The 10,256-nt window shown below is 40.4% G+C and overlaps 1 protein-coding gene across 1 annotated transcript in view; it reads left to right on the top strand.

The window, feature by feature from the left end:
- RBMS3 (RNA binding motif, single stranded interacting protein 3) overlaps window positions 1-8,678 on the top strand; it is a 452,729-nt gene extending 444,051 nt beyond the window's left edge. Inside the window, exons 12-13 of the mRNA XM_009324176.1 lie at window positions 5,918-5,998; window positions 8,547-8,678. Coding sequence (XP_009322451.1) covers window positions 5,918-5,998; window positions 8,547-8,678 — 213 coding nt within the window. The remainder of the gene's footprint in view (window positions 1-5,917; window positions 5,999-8,546) is intronic.
- Window positions 8,679-10,256: the final 1,578 nt, after the last annotated feature.

Genomic DNA, 10,256 nt, shown 5'->3' with positions numbered 1-10,256 from the left:
AGCTGGGAAGGCAGGTTTCCTTCATGGAAAAAGAAAAAAAATGATAAAAATAAATCCAGCCAACAGTCTCATTTCCTTCAGTTTTCCAGCAATGCAAATGTTTTCACATAATTCTGTTAGTGATGCAGTGTCTAGACTTCTCAGATGGTTTTAAAAAAAGCACAAACAAACCCTGGCATTAATTCTGAGAATCCTAAAAAGCTAAGTCATTATCACTGTGCTATAGCTCATGCAGCGATATGAAACCACAAATAGTCACTGAAGACCAGACTCTGGAATCCTTGCTCATTTAAGACACATGGGTTAGCATTTACTCACATAAGACGTCCCATTTAATCTCCCTTCAGCAGGCTGCTGTGGTGTAAATGCTTACCAGCATATGCTGGTACAAGGATTCTGCAATTTGGCTCTCACCTTGACTGAAAAGGCTCTGTGCCTTCTCAGGAGCATGATGGTTGATGAAATAAGGAAAGCGGTCTTTGATTCTTGCTACAGGTACACATTTATATAAAAGCAAAGCAAAACACCAGAAAGCAGCATTCGCACATTGATTTTATAAAAGACCTCTTCTTTAACATTTATTCCTTGCTCATTACCCCTTGTCCTTAGTAAGCCTACTAATTCTGAGTAAGTGTTGTTCAAGGTTTCCAAAGCTACTGCAAACTTATATGTTAATATCTTATTTTGTAAATTCTTTCTGACTTTCTTCATACCAGGAAACTTATTCAATGTTGATCAGGTTATCAACTGTTGTCACTCTGTAAAATCTCACAGTACTCATAGCGGCCAAACGAGTTAACATATATCCAGTAGCTGCCTTCTAATCACAGCTGTGTTATTTTATAGGCAACTAGGCCTATAAATAGAACTGTATTTTAGGGTGGTTTCTTATACTTCCTGTTAATGACAACCTTCAGAATTTAAACAAAGTGTGTGGCCAAAGCCTTCTGGTGATGTAAATGAAATTGTTTGGTCTTGGAAGAGGCACTCACCCTTCCAGGCACTGTCTCAGTTGAAATTCAGTAACTAACAGCCTGTGTAAGAGGTGCTTGCTCTGTATCTCAGCTGTTAAGGCACTTGCCTGACTCTGCATTAACCTGGGCCCAAGAAAGGCAGACCAGAGGTTTACTGGGGCAAATGAATAAATGGACGTTATCTGTGCCATAGTCTCGATGTAAAAGCTCCTGCAAATTCCCAGCAGGTCACTCAGCTCCACCTTTGATGGGTAAAACCTGTTATCCTACTGCAACATGCTCCCTCACTCTGCCTGGTGCAGGCAGCTGCCCTCCTCTTGTTTTTTTTCTTCCCAGTGCCTGCCACCTTTATGGGTTTAGTGTTTGCTGCAGGCTCAACAGGAGTCTTGCTGGAGCCAGGCTGGGATACCCCACTGTTTGCAGATCTGTAAGAACTGGTGTTGCTCTCTGAATTAAACATGATCCTTCTCACAGTTTCATTTTGTCCCCTCAACCCACCTCCTCATTCATTTGTTACCTCCTTTCATTTAACTCTTCGTAGTCACGGAGGGAGATATCCAAAAGGAGAACAGAGGTGTAACTGTATACTACTACTCTCTCATTTTTTACCCATCTATTTTTTTACATACTTAAGCAGTTTCAAAAAGGTAAAAACAAAAATCCCATTGAACAAGGTATGAGCAGAACTGTTAATGTAGCATTTAGGCTAAACTGGTGCCCTGGTAAGTGCAGTCTGAATTAAGCAGTCAGACATTGTAAAGTGTGCATTATATTATAATACTGCACATCCTCAGTGCTGAGAACATGCATTCTGTATACTGTATGAAGAAAAATAATAGTTTACAAAGAAATTAAGAGCACAGTGCCACCAGCAATGTCTCTTTTTACTTTCTGTAGTAGAAATTACCAGCTTTTGAAGGATCAGAGTGCCAAAAAAGCTGCCGTATACCCTTCAGATCCATCATCTGTGCCTGTAGAGTCACTATTCATTTTACTGTCAGAAATAAGGAGCTTCTGCTTTTAGACCCACAAAGCCTGTACAGTGGTGGAAGAATGAACATTGTTTTCTTCTGCCTTGCACATACTTTGTTGAATGACCGATCACATTGCAGCTCAAGAATCTTTAATCCTGATGGAAACATATGACAAAGAAAGAATGGGTTTGGATTTTTCAGATTCTCTCATTTCAGTGCTTACAATACTAATATTCAGTGGAATTAGCTGGGTACTGCTAAGCTGAGCATGTGAGTCATGCCGTCTCTCTTTCACATGTACATGTGGATAAAGAACTTTAGTGACTGTGGTTCATGGAGAAAATAAGTCTCGGTGATGGTCTTCTGGCATAGATGTCTTCTTCGCTTGCCATCTGCCTACTCCCAAGTTACGCTAGTTTCTTGAGGTAGATGGGAAGCCATATGCAGACTATGTGCATCTACAGGACCTGTGGTCCCCATGGAACTGCATCACTACAGAGTCCCTCAGCTAAGGGATGTCCTTAGAGCAGAATCTTCATCTTTGGTGCTCCTGAGCAGGGTAGATATAAAATGTTTAACTTTTCTTCTGAATCTCACAATTCTTTCTGAAGCTCTTTTCCACCTCCCAGCATGGGCAGCACTCACTCCAACCCATCCAGAGCACACTGTTTTACAAAATAGCTTGGTAAAGTGGCAGGGGGACCCAGGGAGAGACACAGACTCCAGTGGGCTCAGTGTGTGCTGGGTATGGAAGCTACTGAAAAGCAATGTTCAGGAAGCTTTCTGCTAACAACCAACTGTGAATACTCATGACAAGAAATTCAACTCTTGCATTATCCAAAGTCATTGATCTAAGTATTGACACTGACATTGTGCCTTAGCACTGTGTAATCTTTAATGTATTTATCCTGTGAGATCAGAGAATTAGGATTATGTAGTTCGTAAAGGAAAGAAATACGTGTGAACTTGATTGAGCTAATGTCAGTTATAACAAAAACTAATCTGTCCTCCTTTTTCATTATACTGTTAGTAAACAAAAAACTAAAGCAGCTTCTCAGTGCTAGGCTTCCCATGGTGAAAACAGATCCAGCAGGGCAGACACTCCTGAATTCATGTGGTCTCAGCTGGGACTCCCTGTGCATGTGAGGGGACTTTAGATACTTAAGACCAATTGTGTATCTCTAAGAATTAAGCCCGAGTTGTCCTTTATAGTTTTGTAAGGTTTTTTACAGAAGCCTCAACGGATCCTTAAGTGAGAGTCTGGAGACTGAGAATCAGTTCCAAGCCCCAAAAACATGTTTAATTGTTGACCCGGTTACTCTTTTCTGAAATAATGAGGGTTTCTTTACATTCATAAAGACAAATACATTAAATATGTTTGGATATTCCACTGAAGGGCACAATGTGTGTACCTGTAATACAGAGCAGTCCGCTGCTGTGTGGTCAAGGGTCAGTTGTTAAGCAGCAGTAGTCTGTAGGATTGAGCCTTGGCTAACTTTTACTAGGACCAAATTCTTTGCCACAAAAACTGCGACGTCATTTATGTCATTGGTGGAACTAATTTGGCCCACATAATTTGTTTTAATTTTAGAGCTCTAAATGATTTAACTGAAAGGTTGAGCCATCATTACAGTGGACATTTAGACAAGCAGAATATGTTATATACAGGGGAGAAGTCACATTCCTACAGTTCTCTGGGGAGTCTGCAAGTAACTAGACAGCTTTGGTCTCCGGCACTGTAAATCACCTGCTGTTTGGCTGAATTCAGTTAAAATTCATGCAAAAAAATTAAACTGGGAGAGTATGGGCAGGTGTGAGTGTCTGGAAAGACCAGGGTAAAGCAGGGGTTGGCCAGGGCCACCAGTCACACTCAAGTCAACAGAATAGTTTCCCCTAGAAATTGTGTAGCAGTGAAGGAAGAAAAGTGAAGTAGTCCGGCAAAACTCATATGTGTGGAATGGCAGACAACTGCATCGTATAAGAGTCTGAGCACTGATCTTCTGCTGGATTCACGGAAGAACTCTGAGGAAGTCCAACTTGAATGAGGCCACTTTATTCTTTAAATTAACAGTTTTAATTAAAATCTATATATTTTTGTGTGAGTGAAACTAGCCTGCGTAGGTATTTAAAACCCTTGTAGGTCTTTACAGAACTGTAAGAATGAGTGCTTCGGGTTAATGTTAAATATTGACACATTTAGAACAGTGCTACACAGCAGATATCATCCCAACATGTGACGGCAACATTACAAAGCAGAATGAATGAAGCGGAAGCAGCTCTGGAACACCCTGCTGTAACATTCTCATTAGCTCCTAATCTATAAGGCAGGAGAATAGCCTGACTGTACTGAGTACAATAGGGATAGTTGGCCTAATGTCTTTGGTGGGTTAGCATTCATAAAAAACTATTGAATTCATTTCTTGTTCTGAAGAACAAGGAAAAGGAGCTGCAGAAAATCATGGCCTGATACAGGCACACAGACACTAGGGACACTCCTGTCTCTTTGCTCAAGTTAAGGAAAACACTGAATTTTCGCAACAATATTGTAATGGCTTTCAATACAGTATGCTACTCATATTGCAAGTATACATTCCGTGTCACCTATGTTCCTTGCTGATTTTTTTTCTCCAGAAAACAATTTCATAGAAGTATTTTTTTTCCTTTTACTTTAATGAAGACTTCAGAATTTAGCTGTGGGATTCTTAAATATGCTGTTCTCATTTCCTAAGGCCTTTCTCCAGCATTGCTGCAGAGTCTGCACCCCACTATGCAATTTCATAATGCATGTTTGTGACAGGCATATCAAACCATCCAGTTAGTTTAGAATTGAGGTTAGAGAGTGCTTTAAATGTAAATTTTACTATAAACAGCGGAATAAAATCTTGCAAGCACTTCCTAGCTCTGCCAGGAAGCAAAGCTATATTTAACTCATTTTAAAATTCATCAAATACATTTTGGGCTGATTCAGATCTTCGGTGTGTCTTTGAAGATAACATGTAGTGGAAGTGTCATACAGTCAGTTGTGGGATTGGGCACACTCTGAGATTCTTGTCAGTGAAGACATGCTGTTAGGACTGGATTGTAGAAAGAAAAGTACATTTGATCTGACGACTTAATATTGATACTTTATTTGGAGATTTGAACAATATATGTTGCATTCAGTTCAAGAGCTTTTTAAGAAGTGCTGTATATAAAGAGATTAGTGCCATACCAATGGCAAAATTCGCATGCGCTCGTGAATTTTAAGAAAGATTGTCTTGTAGTGCTTGGGAGAGACAGTATTTTAGAGAAGCTAATACAAAGTGTTGCTATAATAATAATTTGCAGAAGTTTCAAAATGCATAGAAAAGATCCCTGGATATTAAGAATAAGCCATAAGAATTTAGCTAGGGATTCTGTGTACAAAAGGAGAAACTCCCAGATATACCTTCTTCTTCCTTTATTTTTCCTGTCTTGGATTGCACCTCCCTGCAGCTTTGTATCCCTGTAAACTCAACTGCTGTTATTGATAGGGTTAAATATAGACTGGAATAAACCTGTCAAATTTCACGCTTCATTTTTTGTAGGCGTCATTAGGTAAGATCAATAAGATTTCAAAAGATTGTTTAGACTTTTTTTTAATCTGTGACCACTATATATATGCTGCTATCGTGTCTCTTACTGTTTTTTTCATAAGTACAAATAGGAGTCTCTCAATTTTAGAAGCCATGTGAACAATCTGAATCTGTCAGCAGGATGTTTGCTATTGCCTCTATTCAGATATGACCTGACTTTGAAGTTCAAGATTATGATTTTTAATAGATGTGTAATTCCTACCATTGCCTAAAATCCTTAATTAAAGGAAATAATAGGCTATACACTAACCAACAAACTCTGATCAGGAAATTGAAACAGTGTCATGCTTCTAATATGGTTTTATGCATCTTGATTGTAGTTTTCTAATGTTCATTTGCCTTTGATTTGTTCTAGTACATGACTGCTGCTGCACCTATGCAAGGGACCTACATTCCCCAGTACACTCCTGTGCCTCCAACAGCTGTCCCTATTGAAGTAAGTGTATCTCCATCCACGAAAGTAGAGTGAAGGGGTAGCAGAACTCTTACCTATTATGCCTCCTTGCATCTGTTTGAAAGGGGCCTAAAGTTAATTTATGGAATGGTGGCTGGAAGCTTCCAGCTTTTAAAATTAGGACTGCACATTTCTTTCTCTTTTTCTTTTCTTTCTTTCTTTTTCCTTCTTTTTTCTCCCCCACCCCCCTCTTTTTTTTTTTAATTATTGGCAAGGGCTCTTGTTTTGCATTTGTTTTGTTGTACAGCAGGACATGGAATAAAACATCAGTGATTATGACTATTTTTTCCCCATGTATTTGGGAGGGAGATGGGAAGAGACAGGAAAACAAACCCAGCAGGCAGACCACGAACCCAAAAGAGATTCCAAGATGAGAAGATTGCAAGAGGGTTTGATGCGGTCCTTAGCAAGTATAGGTAATTGCTGAAACATTTAGCCACCAGAAAAAGTGATTGAGCAATGGAAACCTTCCTCTTGTATATACAGACGTGGAGGATGCTGCACTGACTGAGTGCTTTTCATCCTTGAGGAAGGATTCGCTCCCTCCCTCCTTGGGGCTGAGTCATGCTGATGACAGTCTAATGAGTAAGTATTTACTCAACCCTGTAGACCACAAGCTGCCGGGAGAGCGTCAGCTTGGCCTCCACTTCTGTGAAGCTTCATAAGGGCCACTGAGCCCAGCAAGAGGAGGGAGCCTTGGCATCCTCTTCCCTGTGTGCTTCTCTTTGGTGCTACCCTCTTCTATTAATAACTTCTCCCCTACCCTGGGGTAATGCGAGGAGTGCCAGGGTCTCTGTACTTCTGTCTTCGGCTGTGTGGACTTTGGAGTTTGTGCTATTACTGCTCTGTGCTTTGAGGATGCTGAGTTAGCGGTACTGTCGGCACGGCTCCACCAGAAGTCAGGTGGACTCATCCTGATTTCTCCCAGTTCTTTGCAATTACTGAGATTCCCAAATGAGGTCCCACAGGAAAGGCTGCTACTATTCTGTCATACTGAGCTGGTCATGTTTTAGTCTTTTTTGCCTCAGGATAATTTTGTCCTAAACCTTGTTTGTTTACAAATGGGCCATGGGTGCCTCTTTTCAATTGCCATTCTTAGGTATTAAACTGAGCGGATACAAATCCAAATTAAAAGGAGATGGTGTGATGGAGAGTGGCTCATACAGCAGTACTGGCTGCATGCTGTGCTGACCAGTGCAAATGAGAAATTAAGTTAATTCTTCCTGAGCCCTCCTCCCCATCACTGATATATTCATGCCTGCTAAAGTAACATGATGTCATAATTACCTTCTATAATAATCAAAATATTATCTGAATATATAGCCTGTCTTGCTCTGATCCAGTGATGACGATTATTGTTAATGTTTATCTGTATTCATGTAGCATCATGAACCAGGATCCTACTATGCTGGATGCTCCACAAGCAGAGACCAAAAAATACAGTCTCTGCCCCAGAGAGCTTACAATCTCAAGATGAGATGGACAAAAGGAGAAGGATAAAGACAAGGAAGTAGGCAGAAAAAGATAATCCTGACAGTCTGTTAAGCAATAGATACGAAGAATTTCAGAAAAATGAAACCGATATTTTTAACAGATAATTTAAAATAAACTACCTGTTGTTTACACAGGACTCAAATAAAAACAAAGCAAGTGCTTTGTGCTCCCTCTTCTGGCTCTGTTGTGTGCAATACAGTAATAAAGCATGTTCCCTGAAGAGACCTGCTAGTGTTATTCATGTGACGAACACACCAAGCATGAGAGTTAAAGAAAGAAAATATAGCTTACTTTGAAAGCATACAAAAATACTTAAAAATAATATTATTCAGACTATCTAAATAGGATAAGAAATAGTGCATAACGTTAAGTTCATACATATCATCTTTAGTGTGTTTACTTATCTATTTTTTGCAAACATAAATAACACAAAACTTCATTGGAGCTTTGACTTAACAGATAAAAGTCTTTAGTGTGAAGTAAATTTATTTTTGAAGGGAACATGCGTAAAAGCAGTGTGTAGAGGACTCCAGTAGTTTTCTAAGGCAGCTAAAATTCTGTTGGATGTGTAGTAAGGCAGAGGGCGGTGGGCCTAGATTCTGCCTTTATCGCATTGCAAATCAAACAAAATAAATGCGAACTCACTGTGAAGTTAGGGTAGGTAAGTGAAAATCAGAAGAGCCATACATATGCTGTAAAAAAGACAGGAGGTAAAATCCAGACTCCACTGAAGTCAGAAGTTTAGCCTCTGGCTTTGAATGGGCAGGTGGAACGCCCTCAAAGGTGGAGGTATTTTCCACTGCAGCCTGTGGGAGCAAAGTACTACAGGGGCTGGTACGCTAAGGAAGCTTCTTGTTGCTGGATTAGCTCTCTAAAACTGATGGAGTTTGTTGTGTTAGCATGTGGTTCTGCTATCTCAAACTCTCTCAACCTCTGGAGAAACACAGGAATGGTGAGCTGGTGCTGAGCTCTTTTATGTAGTTCACTGCAGTGAGTAAAATTAGTAAGTTTTTCGTGTTCTCATTTGATTCCTTAGGGTGTTGTTGCTGATACTTCTCCACAGACAGTAGCATCTTCAGCACAGGAAGCCAGTGGTCAACAGCAACAGATGACAGTGGAAACATCCAGTGAACACGCACCTGCATATTCTTACCAACAGTCTAAGTAAGTAGGCATAGGCTTTGTAACCAGAAAGTTTTGTTTCTTGATTATAGCGGGCCAAATTCTGCTCCCCATTTCAGCAATATAAATTCTGAGTAGCTTCGTTAAGTTCAGATGAGTTCTGGATATACTGCAGTGTAATTAGCAAGAGGTTTTGGCTGATGGCCTCACCTTGGCAAAATGTCCGTGAGCTCCTGCCTGCAGTGATACGCTCTCTAACTGTCTGCTGCTTTTCTGGACTCAGAAGGTTCTCAACAACTGCGTTAACAATCATCACACTGGGCTAAAGCAGCATCTGGTGTCAGAGGTTAAAAAGAGGGCTTAAATTTTGCAGTGGTGAAAATATTGGCACGGTACACATGTAAAGGTTTCTTTCTGAAAGTGTAGCTAGTGAAGCAGTATAAATTGCCCCAAGTTGGTATTTGTGGTTGTGCAAAACTGGTGCCATGCAGACACTGAGTGGGCAGGAACTGGCAATGGACGAAGAAGGGATAAGAAAGGGACGGGGAGAAGCACTGCTCTGTCTTTCTCCTGTCCTCTGCTCCCTTTGTTTGCTTCCCATGGAATACCTTGGAAAATTCAAAATTTATACACTGGCAGCTGGATCTAGAACTCCAAAAGAGGCCCTTCATCTTCAGAATAATCCTCAAACACTCCTTCTCTTTGCCACAATAAAACTGGTCCTCACGAAGGGAAGGTTACTTAGCAACAGGGTACTCACCGGCACCGATCGATGTTGGACAGATTCTAGGAAGGAGCCCAAACCCAGTCCTTGATTAATACGTGTGTATTGAACACCAGCATCACTGTGAAAAGAGAATTACACATTTTTTATCTTGGGGAAGGAAGTAGACAAATAGGCAAGAAATAAGTTAAATATGTCAGTCAATGCATCATGGCATAGTACTTACGGAGGCATAAGATATGAGCTGGTATAGGAAAGATTAGAATTACATCAATCGTGTCAGTTGCTTTTCTTCATTTTTGACCTCTGGAAGTGGAAGATGCATTTATTTGTCTAACATACGAGTAACAAACGGTTTCAGATCACACAATGTCCTTTTTTGACGGCCATAAAACATAAGACCTCACTATTTCTTATGTCACGCCCATATTTGTCTACATGTACATATTACAAATGCAATTGATCACAAGCTTTTTGTCGATGCACCGAGTCGGAGACACAGTCTATGTGTGTGTATCCCTTCTAGCCATCAGTCTGTCTAGTACCTGTAAATAAATGATGGCAAAATATTTATAGAATATAATGAGCAGAGAGAGAAATATATGTGACCGTACCATCCTGTTGGCTTGTTTTGGTGACTGTGTTCTGCAGGAGTTTAGATCAGACCATTCCCCTGTTCCAGTTAGTTCCCTTTCACTTAAGTCTCAAAGCAGAAGGACTTAGGTTCAGAAGTCCTCATAAGGTAGCTGTGAGCAGCAGATTCTGGCATTTTTCCCACATAGGAGGAAACTACAGTGCAATTCCTTATTGAAATGAGTGCTGTGCTTCTTGCCAGTGTGGTGAATTCCCACCTTCTCTGAGAATGAGATCCCTCATCTTTCTGTGTCAGCTACTGCCTTG

Source organism: Pygoscelis adeliae, unplaced genomic scaffold (genome assembly GCF_000699105.1).
Source record: "Pygoscelis adeliae isolate BGI_AS28 unplaced genomic scaffold, ASM69910v1 Scaffold25, whole genome shotgun sequence".
Taxonomy (NCBI): domain Eukaryota; kingdom Metazoa; phylum Chordata; class Aves; order Sphenisciformes; family Spheniscidae; genus Pygoscelis; species Pygoscelis adeliae.
Note: the sequence above shows the minus strand (reverse complement) of the source record. Positions and strands in the feature narration are given on the sequence as shown.